This window comes from Dasypus novemcinctus, chromosome 8 (assembly GCF_030445035.2).
Source record: "Dasypus novemcinctus isolate mDasNov1 chromosome 8, mDasNov1.1.hap2, whole genome shotgun sequence".
NCBI lineage: Eukaryota > Metazoa > Chordata > Mammalia > Cingulata > Dasypodidae > Dasypus > Dasypus novemcinctus.
The window spans coordinates 115,159,842-115,185,002 of NC_080680.1; the positions used below are offsets into that span (position 1 = coordinate 115,159,842).

At 37.0% G+C, this 25,161-nt stretch overlaps 1 protein-coding gene and 1 non-coding gene across 10 annotated transcripts in view; both read right to left on the reverse strand.

The window, feature by feature from the left end:
* The window catches only part of FKTN (fukutin), a 75,398-nt gene that overhangs the window by 25,981 nt on the left and 24,256 nt on the right, over positions 1-25,161 (reverse strand). For all 9 annotated transcript variants that reach the window (XM_004462345.5, XM_004462344.5, XM_004462343.5 and 6 more), the window contains 3 exons: positions 17,029-17,306; positions 14,725-14,857; positions 2,108-2,237 (listed from right to left, as the gene is read on the reverse strand). In XM_004462345.5, the coding sequence (XP_004462402.1) occupies positions 2,108-2,237; positions 14,725-14,857; positions 17,029-17,306 (541 nt within the window). The remainder of the gene's footprint in view (positions 1-2,107; positions 2,238-14,724; positions 14,858-17,028; positions 17,307-25,161) is intronic.
* LOC111765090 (U1 spliceosomal RNA) lies at positions 4,902-5,065 on the reverse strand. Its single transcript, XR_002797528.2, has one exon. It is a non-coding gene; the product is annotated as a U1 spliceosomal RNA (small nuclear RNA).

The following is a 25,161-nucleotide window of genomic DNA, read 5'->3' on the forward strand; positions in this document are numbered from 1 at the left end:
CTAAAAGGAAAGAATAAATTAAAAAAAAAATTTTTTAACTTAAATTTATACAAAATTAGTCAATATAACAGATGATCTTTTTTACAACAGATTTCATTTCATAGGATTAGATACAGGGTGCATTACCAAAACTACTACTTTTAAATTAAATACCAAACTCAAACACTATCTGTGGTCATAAGAGTCCCCTGTTGAAGAATATATTTTTAATTAATTAATTAATTAATTATATTATTTTTTGCTGGTCCAAGCACTCATCTTCCTTAAAAACACTGATGATATATATTTTAATTTCTGAATAAAGCATTGGCTTTAATAATGTTAATGAGGCTATACAAGAAAAGATTTGGCTATTGTTCAGAATTTTAAATCATAATCTCTAATGGTAGAAGCTATCTTTAAGATTTGTTTAAAGAAACATGATTTAATTCTTTTGCTTGACCAATCTTCCTTTCCTCAGCAGTAACTGATAGAATGCAATAACTGAACAGCTCTGGTCTGCTGGGTCATATAAAAAAGAAAAACAATTTCAGCCTCAATTTTCAATACATTGTCAAAAATTATTTCTAGGTATTTACTACTTATCTATTTCCAGTTAGGTGCTAGAACATTGTTCTAAAAAAATAAAATCTACATCATAATTCTATGGGCTCCTGGATCGCTCCTATTATTCTTCCATTCAAAGTAAAAAGTAAATGAATGTTTTTATCTCTATGGGCATTACTGTGTCAGGCAATATTGTCTGGAATTTCTACATCTTTTAATTCATTTTAACATAGCAGCAGATTTCAAAGATGCCTAAGATAGGGTTCCCTCCAGTTTGAGAAAAACCTATAGATAAGTAGCTCTTAATTTTGCTGAAGCAATCCACATCTACTGAAGAATCATCAACTATTGAAAGTAGAAAGAGTCTTAAATATCTAATACAACTCACTTTGATAAATGTGTTTGATAAATGCCCCTTAATTCAAGAAATCTATAGGGCTATGAACTCAAAACAAACCATGGCAAATGATTAAGAATTATATATATATGTGTGTGTATATATATATATATTTTTTAAGAAATAGTTTTGATATGTTCTGTAAAGCAATCCCCTTCTAAAAAGGTAAACTTTAAAGCATACATCACATAAATGTGTGACATGTACTCTCTTTTGACTTACTCGAGCTATAAGCTCCTTCACAGAAAGAACCATAATAACTCTCCACAATGTCTAATGGAAAGGATCAACCATATATTCGCAGTTTATGCCTGTTAAATCACATAACTATTAATGGCACTCTCTTTCACTCTCAAAAGCATCCCGAGTTGGACAATAAATTAAATGGCCATTCTATAAAAGCAGGGGCTGAATTAACTTTCATACAAATACGGTTATAATCAAGAAAAACCAAATACAATTATAATCAACTAAAAATTATAATCAAAAGGCAACAAATAAAAACAGAACAAAATTTAAAACTCTAATTCTAAATTCCAAACAAGTTTGATCTAATGAATGGTACACTGGATGGAGAAGCAGAAATCTTTCTCAGATTTCTCTTTCAACAGCAATTTGCCTAAGGACTCTAGGAAAGTCTATATTTTCCCATCTCAGAAATAAGAGAACATGGTAATGCAGTGATGTCCAATCAGTGATACTGTCAACGGTCTGGAAAAGGGTTGTAGGAGATCTTATGAAACTCCCTTCAATCTTCATCTCATTAGAAACTTTTGGTGAAAGGCAATCAATTTGCAAAATGTGTAAGTAAAGAAATGGAATAGTTTTTTTTTTTTTAAAAGCAGTAACAATCTTTGGGAAAAGAAAATTTTCAAAATATAATGTAAGGATTACTCAATCTTATCTGTAGCCTTCCTGTTCCAATATAAATTTTATATACATTACTTGGAATTTTTGGTAACCACAAATAAGGCCTTCCTAGCTGTTTATTTTCTGTTTCTGAAATTAATTTCTTTAAAGAAATCAATAAATCACTGTTCCATGCACTGTTTATTAGGTCTATAAATACAACACTTTGAATATCACCAATGTTTTCTCATCTCAAGCAGTCATCCCTAAAACCTAAAAGACAAAATGACAAGTGTAAAGTAACAAGAACTTTACCTAGACAAGTTCCACTGCTTAGCCAGAATCGTACTCTCAATTTTTTTAACGTTTTGGCTGCTAAATGCAATAGTTCCTTTGCGCTCTTCCGAAAGGTCATAGCTTCCACAGTGTTATCATCAAGGTACTGCTGCAGATGTCATTAATAGTTAGCCATTAGATGCATATCTAAATTGCTTGAAACATTTCTGTAACATCTGAATTAATTTGAAAATTAACTGTGTTATAGCTTTATAGTTTTTTGTTAGTCACACATTTAAAAAAATGAACATAGGAATAGATTATAGAAGAGGCAAGTTAAAAAGGAAGGAACATAATGGATTTCCAAAGGGTGAGATTTATCAGCCCCCTCCTCCATGTCACAACTGAGCAGTTTGGGAAGTTAGGGGGGAAAGGGAACTAATTATGAGAGCTACAAACACAGCCGAAGCAAAATGCATTCAATGACATCATCATTCACTGATTTATACTTGTGGTCTTTAGAGACTGTCTAGTATGGTAGAAAGCGCATGGATTTTTGAATCAGATTATCTGCATTCAACCCTTGTTCACCTTCTTTTTAGCTACATGATCCTGGACATATCACCAATACAGGCCATGAGGAAAGTGACTGTTTAATTTGTCACTATTATCCCAGTACCTAGAAGGTTGCCTAAAGATATGCTGAATGAGTGAGAGAATGAAATATTAAACAAACCTCTCTGAGACTTGTTTCCTCAACTGTAATTTAAGGATCATAATTATACTTTGCAGGACTCTGGGGAAGATTTACTGAGATAATGGATGAGAGAAAAATGCCTTGCCAATTGCGAAGTCCTATACAAATAGTATCATTTTCCTGTAGTCTTCTTGCTTTTCTAATTTTCTTTACTTAGTGTTATGGAAATGAGGAAAACACCATAAATCCTTCAGTGATGCCTCACTACTATGGGATCAGACTTAAACTTCTTGGCAGAGCAGACAAACACATTTGTGTTCTGGCCCCTTACTACTGGTCCAGCCTCATCTCTCTCCTCCTGGCATTTCACATTCCAGCAGTAACTTCAACTCCTCAAATAAACCACAACTTTTCAAACCTCTTTGCCTTAAACATATTGTTTCCTTTGCCTGGATTGCCCTTGACTAACAAAATCTTTTAGGTCTCAGCTCCACCCTCTGAGAAACATTCCTGGATTTTCCCAAGAAGCTGTATGTGTTTCTTCTCCCAGTGCTCCTATTCAATAGTTCAATGTTTACAGAGCAACAACATATGTTTAATGTTAGACATAAAAAGAACGATGAAATAACCTGTTCATTCCCTCAACGAACTGAAAACAGTTGCCCCAGAACATACTTTTACTATAATTCTTATCATATCTAATTCCAATTGTTGATTGTATTTATATTTCCTCCACTAGACCATAAAGATGGTTTCCTGAAGGCAGGTATTGAATGTCTCCATCACTACATCCACAGGTCTAGAATGGTACTTGGTGGTACTTAGTACGTGATGAATACAAATTGATGAATGGGTAAATAAATGATTGACTAAGCCCCTTCCTTAAGGATTTTAGAAGGATTCCTAAAATCCTTCATTCTTTTACAATACTGCAGGAGGGAATATAAGTCCTAGAGGACTATAGCAAAAAGTACCCCTACGAAAAAAATGAGGTTTTTGAAGATAAGATGCCTTCTATAGAATATACAAATTATATGTGATCCCTTCTGGATGGAAACATCCCTTTCTTCAGAGCTATAACTTCTTATCCTTTGGCAAACACCAGCACCATGTTATAGTGGGAAAAGCCTGCAGGTACAAGTTTGAAGATGCAGAATTTAGTTCACACTCAGCCACTGATGACTGTGTAACCCACTTCTTGAAGCCATAATTTCCTTATCTGTTAAAGAATACATATCTTACTTCCCAAAGTGAGGTAAAGGATCAAATGAACAGATATAGAGACTTTGGGCTCCATAAAACATCAGGCCCCAAAGTGATATCTTCCAGAGCCTGCCCCCTGCCTGGGCATATGCCCACCCCTAACATACTTTTCCTACCATGACACTCTCAGAAATTCCATTTCTTAGAACTGACCCTTACTTGTGTTAAGGTGCATATATGTATACACCTATACATATTCATTCTATATCTGTTACTGAGTTTTAAAATTTAAGCATACACACTTTTTGCATTTATAAAGATCTTATATAAATTTTGAGGTTACCAAGCCTCTAGAAAAAGACAAAGTCCTAATTTAAATATCATGTCCATTTAAGGTTTCCTGTTCATCCAAGAAATGACAACATCAAATTCAGGAGGAACCCTGGAATCCAAAAGGACAAAACCTTCCCCTACAACATCATAGAATGACAGAAAGTACCTACTCATTTTATAGATGAGGAAACTGAGGTTCAGAAATTTGCTCAAGGTCTCAGAACAAATTAATGGAAGAAAGAGGACAAGAATGTAGCTGTCTAGATATTCCCAGGCCAGGTGTCTAGACATTCCCATATTACCCTCTGGTTTATAATAAAATTCAAAACACTGGAACTCATGAATTCCTTTTTCTTTTTTGAGGTACCAGGGCCAGGAATTGAACCTGCATGTGGTACCGGGGCCAGGAATTGAAACTGCATGTGGGAAACCAGCGCTCAACAACTGAGCCACATAGGCTCCCCTAAGTTGTTTTTTTCGTTTATTTTTTTCTTATTTTGAGGGGACACCAGGAACTGAACCAGGGACCACTCATATAGGAAGCAGGTGCTCAACTGCTTGAGCCACTTCTGCTCCCCATGAATTATATATTTTTTTAAACAGGGGAGAATGCAAATGACGTCCCCTACTACCACAAATTATGCAGTCAAGTTTCCCACATTTGGAAAAATCGCAGGGGTCAGCACATCTGTAGTGCAATGGATAATTCTCACCCAGGGAAAACCACCTTCTTGATCATGGTATCTCCCCTGCCAGGTAAGTATTCATTGATTACTTTTTGACAGTTTATGCTGAAATAAATCAAGTTCAGGAAAATATACATATTATCCTAATTTTGTTCTTCATGGGAGATTGTGAGAATTAAAAGTAGATAAAGACAGGAGAGCACTACTCCTTTAACTCTCCCTCCCTTCCTGAACGATTGAGTACTAGAGCCTAGAGGCAGGGCAGAACGAGAGAGGCTTCCCTGTAGAGGGATGGCGTGGGATGGCCTGTCAGACCTGTAGCAGGTGAGGATCCACGTGGGGCAGGGGACAGCAGCAGTGGTAAAGTATTAGTAACATACAGGGAGATTGAACAAATTAGTAATATATGATAATGGGAGTCAGTGGGAGAAGGGGACCACAGATATGGAAAAGTAAACTTTAGAATGAATCCCTATGGTGTTTAATAGGACCTAAAGACATTGAAGTGAATTCTGGGATTTCAATAAATATATAGACAAAGAAATACACATAAACACACGACACATCCTACCTGTCATTGTGTGGAGAGCAATACCTAAACTGCAATGAACATACCTGACATTCAGATACTTGATTCTAAAAGGAACCAGGACATGTAGAAATGGTTAATTCCAGGATTGGGACAAAGAGATTGTAAAATAAACCTCAACATCTTGCCTCAGGAAGTAAGACATTACCCCAGAAACGATAGAGACATGTCAAAAAGACACAAAAACCAACATGAAGGCATTCCCACTGGCCAAATATGGAAGAAATGAAGGAATGGATTATAACCTATTGAATAAAATAGGAAACCCTGAGTTAGTATTTATATAAATAAGAAAAATGAAACTTTCATGAGGAAAGGGATATTTATATAGTTTCAAAGTACCTTCACATAAAATATTTACAAAGGGCAAAATAGTAACTTCACAGGGTGAAGCCAGCAGACACCACTTTAGTCAAGTTCTTATGTGAACATTAGTAGTAACAGAACAAATCAAAATCATGTCTCATCTGATAGGATGTAATGAGAAGAGCAAAGGATCACTTCTGTGCAATTACTACTACAGAAATATGACCTGAATCTAACATGAGGGAAAAGAGACAACCTCAAATGAGGGATATTCTACAAAATATCTGATGTAATCTTCAAAAGTACGGAAGGTATGAAAGTAAAAAAAAAGACTGAGAAAGAGAAACTACTCCAGACTGAAGGAGTCTAAAGAGATAGGAAAATTAAATATAACATATGATTCTGAACAGAATCATTTTATTATAATGGTCATTATGGGGCAACTAGCAAAACCTGAATAGGGATTAGATGGTAATAGTCAATGTGTTAATTTCCCGATTTTTGTGTTAAGATATGTAGAAAATGCTCTCATTTTTAAGACATACTAAACCATTTGAGGGTAGAGGACACCTGGTCAACAACTTGCTCTCAAATGGTTCAGAAAAAAAAAAATTATTTGTATTGTATTTGCAACTTTTCTGTAAGTTTCATACTTTTTCAAAGGAAATCATTGTTTTATAAAAAGAAGATGAAAGTGGATGTGGCTCAACCGGCTGGGTGCCTACCTACCACATGGGAGGTCCCAGGTTTGGGTCCTGGTACCACCTAAAAGCTTTCAAAAGCTACCCCCTCCATAGTAAGCAGGTGCCACAAGCCAGCAGATGCCACTGCCTGCGGGGAGTGCATGTGGCTCAGGTCACTGGGCACTTGCCTCTTATGTGGGAGAGATCCTGGGTTCAGTTCCTGCAGAAGGCGAGCAAACAATGAGCAGATAGATGACAGAACCATCTGGGGGAGAGGGAAGGATAAATAAAGAAAAATACAGTAAATAAATAAATCTTAAAAAAAAAAGTTAGGAGGATGCTATCTAAGATCTATGCAATTAGTTCATTGTTTGTGTTTCATACCAGTCATTGTATTTAAGACTACTTGGCGCCATCAAGTGTTGAAAATTATATATGATCCTCTGGTATTTTCAATCGTGGGTCTAACATAAGAAATGATGAAGAATGAAATACTGAAGAGAAGAAGGACAAAAAAGGTTATCAATCCCATTAGGCACCCTTATCAGTAATACCAGTACACTAGCAGGAGAGAAAGCCAAACCAGGAATCACAAGCCAGTCTTGCTCCAAGTGAAGATATGGAATAACATAATGAAGAATGACTACAAAATTCTACCTGACATTATTATTAATATAAACCTCCAGATAGTATTATAGTCTTGCATTTTGATAGTAGTCTCGACATCAAAACTATGAGGAAACAATAACCTGATAAGGCTTCTGAGCATTTGTCTTCCATATTCATTACTCAAATGCTGATTGAGTGCTTGCCCTCAAAATTTAAATTTCAAAAACAAGAATAAAAATAGTGAAATTTAAAAACATGATGTTATCCACATGGTTTCTCCATATTTTGGAACATTTTGCATTTTACACTGCTTTCTCACAAAGATCAACAAAATGAGTCTGGGCAAATGCTTGCTAAGTAATAGAATAGCCCTAGTAAGTGTCCTTAAAAAAAGTGTTTCATTCAGATGAGTACCCCAAACATTTATGCCACATATAGGGTCTTTCTTTGTGCCAGTTATTATGCTAGACATTGGGCCTACAGAAGTGAATGAAATAAGGTGCCTGCCATCAAGTTCACATCATCCAGTAGGAAGAAAAGATAGGCATTTACAATTTGCTGTGATAATTGCTATGATAAGAGGTGGCAACCAGAACAAACTCTCTTAAGGCAGAAAGAGTGGAGTGATGGAGTTCAAGCATCAAACTGCATCTCTTTGGCTTCCTGTCAACCTGCGCTGAGGCTAAGTTGGGCAGCACTTAATCTTTTCCAACTTCTCATCCATGAGGCTGACCAGTGTTTCTTAGCTCTGCAATCATAGAGTCAAGGGAGTAGGGCTAGGAAAGCCCACCTTTACCATCCACCTCTGCCTTGGATATCAGCACAGCTTACCAGAGAAACTGCATTTCTGGGTTTTGGGTACTTGGCCAGAGATAAAAGGGGTACTTTCTTTTCCCATTTCACTCCTGTCCTCATGTATATATCTTCCTCAGCAGGGAACCCCAGAAAAATAAAGGGCAAGTCAAAGGATTAGGGTACCAAAAGCCATCAGTAAATATGCCTGTTTTCATTGTCTCTTTGTTTCATGTTATCCTTTAGAGCTGAACTTTCATGCCCTTTAAAATCATCTTTTATCACCAGGGTCAGCAGGGTTTCTGGGAAACAGGCTTTCAATAAGTTGATTAGAAAGCTAGAACAGCAGAATAAAGTAAAGTTCAAAAGCACCTGATTTTTGTGTAGCATTATCTTCAAAAACCTTTATAAACAGAGAACCAGCAAGATGGTGGCAGAGTAAGGAGCTCCTAGAGTCAGCTCCTGCTACAGGACAGTTAGTAAACACCCAGAGTTCTCTGGAGTTAGCTGAAGCACCTGTTTGGAGGCTCCAGGAGACAAGAAGAGCATCCTGCAACATCCTTAAAGGAGTGGAAAGAGGAGCCTGCCCATCTGCAGAGAAGACTCTAAATAGAGTGCTCCATGCCCTGGAGCCGGTGCGCATCTAGAGGCACAAGCAGCCTCTTGGAATTGAAAGCTCCACTTCCCCAAAATGGGGGAGGAAAAGAAGGCTGGGCACCAACTTTAGCTACTGAGGAGTAAATTCAGTGGGCTACAGTATAATCCTGAGAACAGCTGAATTTTGAGACTATCCAAGTCAGAAAGAGGCCGGGAGCTGCCATCTTAACTCTGCACCTGGCACAAGGGGAAACCGGGAGGACTGAGAATCCCAGTGCTGGTGGGGACTGGCTTCTTCCCATCCAGATCATATTGCAGCTCTAGCCTAGGCCCCAGTGCCATCTCCAGCAGGGAGGAAACTGCGGGGACCTGTGTCAGCCTCTCTGGGAAATTACTGGCCAAGCCGCAGAGGCCAGCGATTGTCCTACTCTGGAGGCATGAGCTGCCCAGGAGCTATTCTGTAGCTGGAAGTGGAAGCTCCATTTCCCAGAAACAGGGGAGGAGGAGACGGTTGGCTGCCAATTTCAGTTACTGATTGGTAGACTTGGCTGGCTAAGATATAACCCTGGGAACAGCTGGGGTGTGAACCAGCCCAAGTCTGAAAGAGGCCAGTAGTTGCCATTTTGACTCTGCCCCCAGCCTGAGGGGAAGTCGGGCTGACTGAAACTCTCAGTGTCGGCAGGTACCAATTTATTTCACGTAGATCAGCCTGCAGCCCTAGCTTAGGCTTCAGCCCCACCTCTGGCAGGGAGGAGGCTGAGGAGCCCTGCACCAGCCTATATATATAGGTAACCGCAGGTAACTTTTGCTGGCACAGAATGAAAACCAGAAGTCTACCAGGGCAACTGTGGTTATCTTGGATCCTCATTGCATAGACTGCTGCCCACGCCTGCAGCTTCATTCCCGCCCCCACCAAGGGATGTGAAGCTTTATCAGTCTCTCTGGGCAACTACAGTCTAGGTCTGCACTTGGATTATTCCGGCTGTGACTCTGTCCCTACCCTTGGCAGAGGAGAAAGTTGGAAATAGCTTCATTGGTCCCTGGCACAATGAGGGCAGCTTGAGCCTCCACAGCTTATAGCACCAACCACATGCTTGGCTCCTACTGTAAAACCAGCAAGGGAGAAAGAGCAGGAAGCCCTAAACTAAAGAGAAAAACCGCACCCAGAAAAAATACTCTAGTAAGCCAGATGTGAAGACACCAACAAAAAATTACAATCCACGCCAAGAAACAGGAAGCTATGGCCCAGTTAAAGGAACAAGATAAGCCTCCAGATGACATAAAGGAGATGAGACAACTAATGATAGATGTTCAAACAAATCTCCTTAATAAATTCAATGAGATGGCTAAAGAGAATAAGGATATTAAGAAGACATTTAATGAGCACAAAGAAGAATTTGAAAGCATACATAGAAAAATAGCAGATCTCATGGGAATGAAAGATGCAATAAATGAAATTAAAAAAACATTGGAATCATATAATAGCAGATTTGAGGAGGCAGAAGAAAGGATTGGTGAGCTCGAAGAAATGGCCTCTGAAGTGAACATACAGATGAAGAAAAGAATGGAAAAAATTGAACGAGGTCTCAGGGAACTAAATGACACCAAAAGGCGTGCAAACATAGATGTCATGGGTGTCCCAGAAGGAGAAGAGAAAAGGGGCAGAAGGAATATCTAAAGAAATAAAGGTAGAAAATTTCCCAACCCTATTGAAGGACATAGATATCCCTGTTCAAGAAGCACAATGTACTCCCATTCGAAAAAATCCAAATGACCAACTCCACAACACATACTCATCAGAATGTCAAATGCCAAAGACAAAGAGAATTCTGAGAGCAGCAAGAGAAAAGCAAAGCATAACATATAAGGGATACACAATAAGATTAAGTGCTGATTTCTCACCAGAAACCATGGAGGCAAGAAGACAGTGGTCTTATATATTTAAGATACTACAAGAGAAAAACTTCCAGCCAAGAATCTTATATCCAACAAAACTGTCTTTGAAAAATGAGGGAAAATTAGAATATTCACAGATAAACAGAAACTGAGAGACCAGATTTTCAGGAAATACTAAAGGGTATGCTAGAGCCTGAAAAGAAAGGACAGGAGAGAGAGGCCTGGAAGACAGTCTAGAAAGGAAGATTATATCAATAAAAGTAACAAAGTATCAAAAGAGTGGTGGAAATAAAATATGACAGATAAAACTCAAATAGTCAGGAATAAAGTTAACCAATGATGTAAAGCACTTGTATTCAGAAAACTGCAACTCAATGTTAAAACAAATCAAAAAAGCCCTAAATAACTGGAAGAACATTCCATGCTCATGGACTAGAAGACTAAATATCATTAAGATGTCAACTCTACTCAAATTGATATACAGATTTAATGCAATCCCAATAAAAATTCCACCAGCATTAAAGAAAAAAATGAAAACACAATCATTAAATTTATTTGGAAGGCCAAGGAGTCCTGAATAGCCAGAAACATCATAAAAAGGAAATGTGAACCCTCATCTCCATAATACCTACCTATAGTGGTAAAAACAGCATGGTACTGGCCTAAAGGCAGACACAATAGACCACTGGAACCAAATTTATGGTTCAGAAACAGACCCTCACAGGTATGGTCAAGTGATTTTTGACTAGCCTGTCAAACTCACACAGCTCGTAAAGAATAATCCATTCAACAAATGGTATGAGAGAATTGGATATCCATAGCTGAAAGAAGGAACGAGGACCCCTATCTGATACCTTATCCAAAAATTAACTCAAAATGGATCAAAAAACTAAAAATAAAAGCAAGAACCATAAAACTTCTAGAAGAAATTATTGGAAAATATCTTCAAGACCTGGTGGTAGGTGGTGGATTCTTAAAGGAGATAAAAAGGACTGAGTGGACTAGATGTTTAATGTACGTAGACGTTTTAATTAGCTTTACTGTAAAAGTGTGGAAATGTATATAGTGGAGGGTAACACACAGTGAGTAACAGCTAGTTTATAAATGGGGATGTGACTGAAAATGGTAGGCTAATTATGTAAATACCAGTTGACAGAATGCTAGAGAATAAATCTAGGAACTGGATAGCAGAGTAAACCAAGAGGTGGATGAGAATTGTGGTTGATGGTACAGATGCAAGAGTGTTCTTTGTTAGCTAGAGCAAATGTATATCACTACTGCAAGGTGTTGGGAATGTGGAGAAGCATGGGAAAAATACAGCTGGAGTGACCTATGGACTGTGGTTAGTAGTAATAATATTCTTGCAATTATGCGAAATATGTACTGTGTTGATACTGAGGCAGTATGGAAAATGTGAGCAAAATGTATACTATGGACATGGTAACAATCAGATAATATTATTTTATCTGTAGCAAATGACACACCACATTGTGGTGTGTTGATGGAGGGGTGTTGTTTGGGAATTCTGCATATGTGCATGATTTTTTAATAAGTTTACAACTTCTGTCATAAAAAATATATTTAAAAAATAATAATAGGGTAGGTTGGGGGAACACACCAAATGTAAGATAAGGACTAGGATTAGTAGTAATATTTTGACAATATTCTTTCATAATGTGTAACAAACGTCTCATGACAATGCAAGGTGTTGGTGGAGGGTTGATGTTCGGGACCCCTTATGCATGTTTGCTTTGTGGGTTCACAACTTTTACTATACACTTAATTGTTTATGTATGTTCATATATAAATGATATAAAGATAATAATAATAGGATTGGTTGGGGGAAAAATAATTTGTTTAATAGTAATATTTTGACAATGCTCTTCAATCATTAGTTTTGCTGTTGTTTTTTTATTTCTCTCCCCTTCTCCCCCCCAAGTTGTCTGCTCTCTGTGTCCATTCACTGTGTGTTCTTCTGTGACCGTTTCTATCCTTATCAGCAGCACCAGGAATCTGTGTTTCTTTTTGTTGCATCATCTTGTTGTGTCAGCTCTCCGTGTGTGTGCTGCCATTCTTGGGCATGCTGCACCTTCCTTCGCACTGGGAGGCTCTCCTTATGGGGCGCACTCCTTGCACATGGGGCTCCCCACACGGGCGACACCCCTGAGTGGCACGGCACTCTTTGTGCGCATCAGCACTGCGCGTGGACCGGCTCCACACGGGTCAAGGAGGCCCGGGGTTTGAGCCATGGACCTCCCATGTGGTAGACGGACGCCCTAACCACTGGGCCAAGTCCGCTTCCCCAATCATAGTTTTTAAAAAGGTTTAACAGGGAAGCGGACTTGGCCCAGTGGTTAGGGCGTCCGTCTACCACATGGGAGGTCCATGGCTCAAACCCCGGGCCTCCTTGACCCGTGTGGAGCCGGCCCACGCGCAGTGCTGATGCACGCAGGGAGTGTGCCCCGTAAGGAGAGCCGCCCAGCAGGAAAGAAAGTTCAGCCTGTCTAGGAATGGCGCTGCACACACGAGATCTGACACAAGATGACACAACAAAAAGAAACACAGATTTCCGTGCCACTAACAACAACAGAAGCGGACAAAGAAGAACATGCAGCAAACAGACACAGAGAACCGACAAACTACAAACTAGGGTGGGGGGAAGGGGAGAGAAATAAAAAAAAAAAAGAAAAGGTTTATCAACAAGGCAAGTTATTGGTGGTAGGGTGAGTTATGAGAGTCCCATATGATGTTATATATATTTGTTTTGTAAATTCACAACTATTATTACACACTTATTGTTTATGTATGTTTATGTATGAGTGATATACTTCAATAAATTAAAAAAAAAAAAAACACCTTTATAAACATAAAAATTTATATTTGGTGCCAACCATCTGAGAAAAACTGTATTTTCCCGTGAAGACTTTTCTAAACCCACATGTTCCATCTTCTATAGTGGCTTCATCCTACCTGGATTACTTCCACAACAGAATATACCAGTTTTTAATCTTTATAAAGTTTATGGGCTAACTTAACTGAAAGCAGAGGCCAGTGCTTACTCTTTCAATGCCTATTGATCTTTTTTTTATTATTTAAATTTTTTTTCAATTGACCTTTCAAGGATTATAAAGTATCAGAAAGAAAAACATGAAAATTCTACTTTTATAGGAATTCAAAGAAAACAAAGTCTCTATAAATATTAAACCATTCAATTAGGAAAGAAGTAGTTTTGTAAGGTTAATGTTTAATTCATATTTTTAAAAGATTAAAAGAAAACAATCCAGAAGAAAACAGATTCATCAAAAAGTAAGTTTTCCAAGTTTGGAATACATGGTAGGTTCACCTGCCCAACACTTTTCCCTGGGCCTTCCTACAGTTATATGCTATTGACATAGAATTAACTGTAACCTCATCCCTCTCTCCCATGCTTAAAAACACATCAGAATGAAAGTAACATTACAGAAATGATCTTCAGTCTTCAGAAACTTAAAAGAAGGCATGCTTTGAAATTTCTACCATTAGTAATGAAGTATTTGTGGTCTCTAAAATGGTATATATCGGGAAGCAGACTTGGCCCAGTGGTTAGGGCGTCCGTCTACCACATGGGAGGTCCACGGTTCAAATCCTGAGCCTCCTTGACCCGTGTGGAGCTGGCCCACATGCAGCGCTGATGCGCACAAGGAGTGCCATGCCACACAGAGGTGCCCCCACATAGGGGAGCCCCACGTGTAAGGAGTGCGCCCTGTAAAGAGAGCCACCCAGCGTGAAAGAAAGTGCAGCCTGCCTAAGAATGGTGCCGCCCACACAGAGAGCTGACACAACAAGATGACACAGCAAAAAAAGAAACAGATTCCCGTGCTGCTGCCAACAACAGAAGGGGACAAAGAAGAAGATGCAGCAAAAAGACACAGAGAACAGACAACCCGGGCAGGGTGAAGGGGAGAGAAATAAATAAATCTTTTTTAAAAAAATAAATAAAATGGTATATATGTAAAATGGTCCATTAAGGTGTAGGAAGACAATATTAGAGCTAGTTATGGATGCATCTTTTTAACTGGTCCTTTAAAAATTAGTGTTTGTTTTATAATGTAATATTGAATGATGGTACATCTGTAAAATGTATAAATAAATATCCATATATTGGGGGGGAGGTGTTTTCTTATCTATTTTCCATTAGTCTCTTCATTTGCCCCCCAGAAATATTAAATATAAACACACTTCTTTTATTAATAACTTAAAAAGTACATTATTTGGTTATCACTAACCTGAAAAAATGCCCGAGCTTCTTTATACCTGCATTCAATAAATCTAGAGTGTGGTATTTCTTCCAGAAAGTGCATTGGATCTTTTGGAATGTGAACTTCTAGTCCATCAATGGTAACTTGTTGTAACTCTGGCCTGAAAACAAAGTTTAAGGTTTATTACATAAGGATTTAACCTAGAATACTGGTAGCCTGTAAAATATCAAATGTTAACAAAATAGCTAAATACCAAGTATATTTTCTTCAATTACCTCAGACATCAATTAGCAACTTTAATAAGACCTTAAAAATCACACATCAAACAGCAATTGAGTTTTAAGTATTTTGGCTATTGTATTTTAAAACATTTTTGCAGTTATACATGTATACCTTGGTATTTTAAAGCAGGAAGGAGAATTAAGTGACAATTTTAAACTATCAATTTACTGTCAGAAAAGTAAGCTTTCTTAACATTTAAAGCATATGAGAAAATTACAACAGCCTAAGAGATAGTCTTGTTAATGGGCAAAAAATGCTAACCTGGAAACTGGACTTACGTATTTCAGACCCCGTATTGTACAAATATTCTTTGAGAGTTCCCATTCCTCTTTACATGAATGTATACAATATAGAGATGGCTTTTTCCCCCTAGCTACTTGCACACATTTATGTTTAATAAATATCTGTTGACTTGACAATTTTCAATTTTACTGATTAATGAAAGTTTGAAAAATTTTCAAGGCTTTAAAAATTTTAAAGGTAATGTTCTCCTAAATTTATCTGAAATACAGAATAAGAACAATATGCATAAAAATAGTCAAAAATAGGAGCTATTAAGATTTTTACTAAAATAATAAATATGAGGAGCCAAGATTAACAATAAAGTATTTCTCTCTCCCCTCCCTTTCAGTCATTTTATTTCTAATACCTGACTTGCATCAGTAAAGGTTTGACTTCACATACACAAAATATGTAAAGGGTCCCAATTTTGAATACCTTTTTGAGTTGTTTCTCAAATAAGTAATTTTTAGGTATTAATAAAGTCAAGAATAAGCCTAGTCATATACTTCTAAAGTATAATAGATAAGCAATATCTCTCTGAAAGTTGCAAAGAATGAGTTTGCAGTATGAAAAGCAGAAATGTTTACTGCTATCTTCAGATCAGGTTCTGCTATTTAAAGCAGACTATAACCTATTAGTATCTTCAAAAGGGGAAGAAAAAGTATAACTCTAGCTTAGAAACTTCATACCCAGTGTCTAACTTCAAGAATCTTTGTCATCCCATAATTAAGATCATAAACTAGCAATAATCAAATTTGACATAAGTCTTTTCAAATAATTCTTATAAGAAATATTTAATTAAGAGAGCACTAAGGATATATTTTTGCAAACATATAGCTTCAAAAATATGTACAGGAAAGTACATAAAACTGAAGGTACAGATTAATGAATTATAAAGTAAACAGCTGTGTATCCACCAGAGCAGGTGAATTCTGCATGCCTCTCCAAGCCCTTTGTGTGTTCTACCCACTTACATCTACTTCAAGTCCTGCAGAGATAAACTCCATCCTGTCTTTTCTGTGATAGGACTTTTCTTAATACTTTTACCATATAAATGTATACCTATAAACATTGTGCCACCTGTATTTAAACTTTTGTAAATGTAACCATAAATTTGTATTCTTTTGTGCCTTGCCCTGTCACTCAATATAGGATTCATTAGCATTGTTCCATCGAGCTCTTGGTCACTCATTTTCAATGCTGTGTAACAGTCCATTACATGAACACATATACATTATTCATCTACTATGAATATATACGCTATTTACATTATGACTATAAAGGATATATTATTTATTCTTTCTGTTGTTGAAAAATACTTGGGTTGCCTCTGGTTCTGGAGACATTAAGAACACTTGCTATGTATGTTCTCATATATGTTTCTTGGTACAAAGGTGCATGAGTTTCCTTGTGTTGAGTATTTACATTTCAAAACTGATTTAGGTAAATTACATATTAGATTGCATTACTAGATATGAAAAAAGAACATGAATTCATGAGTGAATCATGCAGGTTTCATGTTTCCACTTCCCCTTGCCACCCCCAACCCCCAAGATGGCTCCCTTGTCTGTGTGCTTATTGGTTTTGCTCATTATTTGCACTTTGCTTTTACTCATTGTCTGCTCACTGTTTTTTGCTCATTATCTGTTTGTTTTTTCTTTAGAAGGCACTAGGAACCAAACCTGGGACCTCCTGTGTGGGAAGCAGTTGTTCAACTACTTGAGTCACATCCACTCCCCCATTTCCACTTTTGACTCTGGACTTTACCTGTCAAAAGCTCCAGGATAACGACCAAACTGTAACTTTCGAAAAGGAACAAACTTCCTGTCAATGTGTCCTCTGAGTCGTAGATGGCCATGCCAGAGGTAGTTGCCACTCCTCTCATGAAAGACCACTAAGTGGATGGCATGAGTGGCCAATTTGCAGATGTAGTGCAGAGGGATTTCCATTCCAGAAAGTGAGTCTATCCCATCTAGTCGGGGATCTTTGCTCTGAATCTTTAGGCACTGAAATCCCATACTCTCAGCTATCCGAAGCCAGGCTTCCTAGAACCAAAGAAATGTGAAGCTTGAATGTTTAAAGCCAAATACTAGTAGCAAAATTAGAGTGATTCTTACTCTGAATTGAGTCATTATATTTTTGTGCTAATCTGTTTTTCACCTGAAATGAGGGTGGGGAAAAGAAAGTGGTGGTGAGAGAAACAAAAGCAAAGTAGCAAAAAGAGAAGCTACATCATGTAGAAGACGACATGGCCAAAGACTCTCTTTAAGAAAATTTATACACATTTCTTTCTTGGAATTGGAATGTTCATTTTAGAGTTTTCTGATTAAAAATCTAGAAAGTAATTTTTACTATAAAGTTAGCACTTATAATTCTCAATTTAACTTTTAATAAACTTTATCATCAAAAGTATTTCAAAAAAGTAGTTCTTTTATCTCAGAGTTTATATCCCAACACTGTAAACCTTAAACTAGTACTATATAATAGACCCTAACATAATGCAAATTATTAGATGAGATATACTATAAAGAGTCTTTTCCAACATCATTATAGTATAAATTAATATAATAAATTTAACCTATAGATGGTTAAACATATTAATTACTAAGAATACCTTACATTTGAATAGGAATTTATGATTTTCAAGGAACTTCAATTTAAATTATTGCACTTGCTTAGACATTTACCTTATAAAGTAGGTAGCACAGATATTACAGGTAAGGAAACTGAGAGTCACAGAAGTCAGGTTTACTGTCTAAAGAAACAAGACTATTAAGCAGCAAAGCCACTCCCAGCATTTAGGTCTTACTGAAACAAATCCAAGATTCTTTCCACTATGTAACACTACCTCTCCAGTGTACATTTATATAATGTGTATATAGTTCATTCACATTCATTATCTCATTTGATGCCCACAGAAACTATGAGGTCTGCAAGGAAGATATTATATCTAGTTTACAGTTAAGGAAGATAAAGTTCTAAGATGTAATACCTGACATTAAGGTTATTAAATGATGGTGCTGGATCTGGAAGATTTTCTCGCTGGTTGTCAACGTTTTTTAAGAGTATTTTCTCCTCTTTCTACCATCTTGGAGCCTGTGGAGGCCTGCTGGGAATAGAACTTCTAAAACAGCAAATATGTCTAGAAGGCTGTAGTCCAAAGCCACTTTTGCTGGCTATCACAGGGAGTCAGGAACCAGAGGGAGCACACAACCGTTCTTAAAACTGAAGGCATTTATGCCCGAGATGAAAATGAATTCTATTTGGGCAAAAGATGTGCTTATGTGTACAAAGCAAAAAACAACGCAGTAACTCCTGGCAGCAAACCTAACAAAACCAGAGTAATCTGGGGAAAGGTAACTCGTGCCCATAGAAATAGTGGCATGGTTCGTGCTAAGTACTGGAGCAACCTTCCAGCTAAAGCCATTGGACACCGCATCCATTTGATGTTGTACTCCTCATGGATTTAAACTTATTGAAAAGTAAATAAAATTGTGGGGGAAAAAAAGAGTACTTTCTCTACACCATGTCTTATCACCCTTCAATGTTATTATCTGGGGGTGGGGGGCAGGGAGAGAAACAAACAAATAAATAAATAAATCTTTTAAAAAAATGTTATTATCTGATCAGTTGTTCCCTCATCTATGCTCTCATAACACAGACAATCTTCTACAGTATTTACTGTCTTGCTTTTTAATGATTAAACTCCCCGAGTAGACCATGAGTTCATAAAACACAGGAATCAAGAGCATGGCTAGTACTCAGCAGGTGCTCAATATATTCGTTAGTACTGTCATTTATATTGTTTACACAAGATAAAGTGATAGTCTGGGAGAGATTGTAACTAGCACGTATTGTAAGTGTTTTTTCCTTCCTGGATATAGAGCTGAACTGGGTTCTATTCAATGGAATCTGGATGGAAGTGTCATATACCACTTCCAGGTCTGGCTTTATAATATCCCATAAGACCCATTCAACCACCACCCCCCATTCCCCTTCAGCAAGTATGAAAACAAAAGAATTCCAAGCTGAGAAAGCCACACAATTGAAACAGCCTGGACCTTTAAGTCAGGCCTGAAGAGGAAAGTCTCCCAGGCATATCCCTGACCAGGAGTATCCACACTGGATTTCGTGTAAAGACAAATACTCCTTCATTGCGCTAATTCAATGAAATTTTAGGTTGTTTTCATAGCAACTAATGTAACTTAACCTGGCTGATACAATTTCACCTTGATTCTTTTCAACTGTAGACCTCCTTTTTCCTTTTCTTTCATGGTATACCTATGAGGTAGAAAGTACTGTTTGGGGGGAAGGGGCAAATTCAGAGGAGGAATCTATTGTACAGGATGGAAGAAAGACATTGTAAGTTGGTGAATTCAGGAAAAACTGAAGGCCAGCTAGACCTTGAGGAGGAAATCAGACCTTGAGTTGTGGGAGGAGAGAAAGACTAACCCTATGAAATGGCTGCCTTCCTATAACCATGTAAGAGAGGAAAGTAAAGAACAAAATAGTTGTTCAGATCAAGCAGAGGAAAGGCCTAGTTGAGGTCGTACTACAGGGATCCACTCAGTTGACTTGGCAGTGGTTTGCTTACTTTATGGTAATAGTGTTAATAAAGAAAAATCACATGCAAGTGAAGTCTTGGGGGAACCTTGGGGAAAAGTTTAGGGAAGAATATACAAGGGCTCTGTATATACCCTGCATGCTTATCCTGAGTATCGATGGCCCAGTGACTCTGGTCACTTTTCCCACTGATTAAAGGTAAGGTCATATCAGTTTTGCCAATTGTGCATATTCCCTTCCTTCTAAAGTAGTGGTTTTCAAGCTGCTCCCAAGACACATTTTAGAAATTTGTGAGGGTAATTTTGGTTATTATAATGATTTTGCAGAGGGACAAATGGCATTTAGAGTCACAGGTTGGGGGAAGTGGACTTGGCCCAATGGATAGGGTGTCCGCCTACCAGATGGGAGGTCCGCGGTTCAAATCCCGGACCTCCTTGACCCGTGTGGAGCTGGCCCATGCACAGTGCTGATGCGCGCAAGGAGTGCCCTGCCACGCAGGGGTGTCCTCGCGTAGGGGAGCCCCATGTGCAATGAGTGTGCCCCATAAGGAGAGCCGCCAGCACAAAAGAAAGTGCAGCCTGCCCAAGAATGGCGCCGCACACACAGAGAGTTGACACAACAAGATGACACAACAAAAAGAAACACAGATTCCGGTGCCACTGATAAGGATAGTAGTAGTCACAGAAGAACACGCAGCAAATGGACACAGAGAGCAGACAACTGGGGGGGAGGAGAAATAAAAATAAATAAATAAATAAAATCTTACAAAAAAAAAAAAGAGTCATAGGTCGGGAACATCTGACAATCCAGAATCCAAAATATGAAAAATTATCCTGTGTGCTGCATAATTTAAAATGTTCTGCTAGACAATCATGTATGAAAAACTTGTTTATAATTATCTGAGCCTCAGTTATGCAACTGAGAGACACTTTTACTGTATTGTTGCTTAAAACTTGTTCACTATTTTGGAAAATCATGTAATTAACAACAATACCATTTACATATCTGAGTTATGCCTTCCAGTGTAGTCATGCCTGAGCATTTACATGCTGAAATATTTCCTTTTATTTCTCCTTTTCAGGGCATTATATTGATGCAGGAAGGGATCATCAGTGTAGACAGATTGCAATTTCAATGAATTTTGTTTTGGGAAAATAAAGGGACACTTAAGACGTTCTTTATAAAAAAGATTTCTAGCTCTTGAAGGCTTTATCTATGAGGAAATGATCAGTCTCATAGAAACAACCTACAAATACTGACATTTGGGAGTGTCCACGGTAAAAAAAACTGGCATACTATCTGATTAACATATAGTGAAGTCCACTAGTTAACAAGGCCTGACCATAACAAAATGTTTCCAGTTGGTTTTCAGTGCATCATTTATATATACATGAACAGTTAAAGATCAACAGAAAACCTGTATCATGGAAAACAACATAAACAAATAGACTAAAACAAAAAACAAAAACAAATTCATAAAGAAGGGATTTTAAAAAGTAGGAAGAGGTACAAAACACACACAAAAAAGAAAATCACAAACTTTAAAATTCACAAAGCAATAAAAGACAACACTGTATCCATGAAGCAAAAACATATTACAAAGAACAGTGAGTAAAAAGAACTTTTAGAAAATAAAAATATGAACCTTCTCCATACTAAAATTTCAATGGCAGTGTGCAAAGATTTTGTTAGAAGTAGTACAGTTAGAAAAAAAGATAATCTTAAAGAAAACGTAATAAATTTAGAGAGAATCAATTCTGGAAGGCCAACATCCAACTAATAAAGAGTTCAGAAAGAAAGAACACTTTCATCCAATACTATGCTGGGTGTTCTACCTAAAGCAAAAGATTAGAAAAAGAAATAAATTATAAGAGTTGGAAAGGAAGAGATGAAATTGTCCTTCTGTGCAGACAATACAATGTAACTGAGAGAGGGAGAGAGAAAGAATTATTACAGCTTTTCTATAGCGTTCAGTACAGGTGTTGGGAAATGATTTAAAAAAACACAAGTTAACAGCATTCTCATATACCTATAATAATGAATTGGAAAAAGAGGGAAAATATCTTATCCATATTAATACTCCCCCCTCAAAAAAAACTATAGATAATGGAGAAGTAAATCTTACAAAAGATGTGCAAAATCTGTAAGAAAACTTTATTAAGGAGCAAAGAGCACCTAAATAAAAGGAGCTATATATATTTCATGTTCATGGATAAGAAATCTTCAATGTTAACTCTCCCCATATTGACATAAATTCAATATAACTGCAATCAGAATCTCAGGAGAGATTTTCACGAGGAACTTGGTAATTGATACTAAAATACATGTAGAGGAATAGGGCCAAAAATAGCTACCACAAATCTGAAGGGAAAAAATGTGGCGAACTAACTATTATACCAAAGAAATTAGGACAGAGTGTTACTGGAACAGAAGAAAGAGCCCAGAACATGCAAGGAAACTTGATAACAAAGGTGATATTACAAAATGGCAGAAGAAGGGTGAAAGACTTAGATAAACTATCCTGGGACAACTGGTTATCTCCAGGGGGAAAAAGTAAATTAAATTAAAACTCTACAATATACTACACAAAAATAAATACCATCTGGACAAAAGACCTAAGTATAAACTACAAAATTTTTAAATGTTATGTTTTCAGGATAAGGCAGGATTTCTTAAACAAGACACAAAAGCGCATACCCTAAAGAAAAAGTCTGCTAAATAAAACTAAATTCAAATATAAAACCCTATATGACAAAAGACATCATAAAAAAAGACAAGCCACTCTCTGGAAAATGAATATATGAATACATTCATTAAATGTAATGAATGTAATGAATACATTCATTAAATGTATGTAGTGAATACAGCCAAGCAAAGATTATTATCTAGAATCCTACAAGTCAATAAAGACAAAGAATTTAGGAGAAAAATGGTCAAAAGATATGAATGGGCAATTCACAGAAACACAAGAAAGGTAAATTATATGAAAAAAATTTTCAATCTCACAGATTATCAGAAGATAGCAACAGAAATAACAGTGAGATTTATATTTCAAATCTGTCAGACTGCAAAAGCCTTAGTGTCTTTATTATTTTAAAAAATATTAAGTTAGAAAGGTAAAATATTAGAGCTGGATGGTAGATATGCAGATATTTATGTTGTTCTTTGCTTTTCTTTAATTTCAAAATATTTTAAAATGTTGAAGGTGAACAGAGAAAGAAAGCAAGAAAGGAAGGAAGAAGAAAAATAAAGAAAATACAAGAAAATCTGCCAGAACTGAGGTTATAGATTAAAAAAGACAACCAAGGACCTACCACGATGTATGAAAAAAAGACCTATACCAAGGCATATCATTATGGAATTTCAAAATATTGGGAGAAAAAAAAATCCTGAAAGTATCCCAAGAATAAGCAAGTCATAAACAAATGTCAGAACTCAGGTATCAGATTTCTCAGTAGCAAAAATAGCTTCTACAGCATAGCAGAGCAAAGCCTTCAGAGTTTTGAGGAAAAATATTTTTGAACCTAGAATTCTATGTGCAGCTTTGGCAGACAGCAAAAAAAAAAAAAAGGATCCTAATTTCTTGCCCTCCCTGTTACAATGCCCATGCAATATGACTTTGCATCTCCTCTTATCCAAAGGTGGAATCTAATTCTTCACCATTCAAAACTAGGCTGGCCTTGTTAACTTTCTTTGACCAAAAGAATGTAGAGGAAGCAATTATTCCATTTTCAACCCTAAGCCTCAAAAGACCTTGCAAGCTTTTGCTCTTTCTGTGAATAAGCCTAGACTAGCCTGGATGATGAAAGACACATGGCACAAGCACCACCACAGCTTCAAATGACAGCCAGCCATCTTAAAGAAGCAGAGCCAACGAGGTGATTGCCAGATGCATGAGTGAGTTTAGGTGAGAGCAGAAAAACTGTCTAGCTGAACTCTATCTAAATGGATCTTAGAATCATGAGCTAAATAAAGGCTGTTGTTTTAAGGCACCAAATTTGCACTTTTTTGTTACACAGCAGAAACTAACTGATACATACGCCAAGCTAGATATCAAATGTGAAGGTAAAATAGAAACATTTTCAGATATACAAGGTTTCAACCTCCCATGTGCCCTTTTTTCAGGAGGTTATAGGAGAATGTTCTCCTTTAAAATGATAGAGTAGGTCAAGAAGAAAACATGGGATCCAGAAAACAAGGGATTTTTAATGTAGGAAAGATGGAGAGAATTCTTTGGATGTTGTGGAAGGAGTGACAGAACAATATCTGCACAGCAAACTAATTTATAGTAGAACAGCAAGAGCAAGAGGTCCAGGAGGGACGTCTCCAGGGAAAAAAAAATGGAATTGAGAGATTACCTGCTGTGTTAGATCCTACTGAGAGTTTTATATTTCTGTTGCACGGTTCACAAGTATACTGTTAACAGATACATAGAAAACCAGAAAACAAAAAAAGGATTGTACAAGAAAAGGAACATAACCAGAGTAAACTAGCTTACATATGAATATTTACATACTCATAAATAATGAAAAACTATCAATTTAACTACATCATTTTGGCATGATGATGGCAGAAGGGTGTGTGTGCAACAAAGTAAATATATGAGCTAAATTCTCATAATTTGTAACAAAAAAATCTAAGTATGAAATATCAAAAATAGAAATATAAACATTTTATTTATAAATGAAAAGATAAATAAGGTAGAGCTGGAAGTAGTTCCTGTAGGAGCAAGAATAAGGGATGGGGAGAAGAGAGGTACATACTACTGTTTTTCATTAGAGGCTCTGCACTGCTATCTGACTTTTAAAAATTAGTACTAGTATTATTTTGATTAAAAATAAAAATTAAATTTAAAACATTATGTTCTAACTTTTCCATAAGTTTAAAAAATTTCAAATTATGAAATTGGGAGAAAAAAAAACAAGCAAGCAAACAAAGCTCATGTACTTACATATATATTCATATCTGTTCCATCATCTGCATCACTGGCTGGAAGGAACCCTTAGCCAGGGAGCCAAAGCTCTCTCTTTGGGGGCTCTGTGTAAACCGACCTGGGTTTGGGGCAATCAAGGCAACCTGCAGCTTACATTGCTTTCTCAGGCCATACCATCAGCCTGAAGGGTAGGCCTCCCTTCCCTCACCCCCCCACTGCCCCCGGCAGGAGTCAGTAAAACTAGAACAGCGCTCACTGCTGAATTATTTATTGTTCACCTATCATGGGTGGCTGAATACTTAGTTAAGATCATTTAATCTGATGCTAATTTTCATTCTTGATTATCTCTTCAGAATGAAAGTAGTGAAATTGGGAAGTTAGAGCTATTCAAAATAAAGAAATAA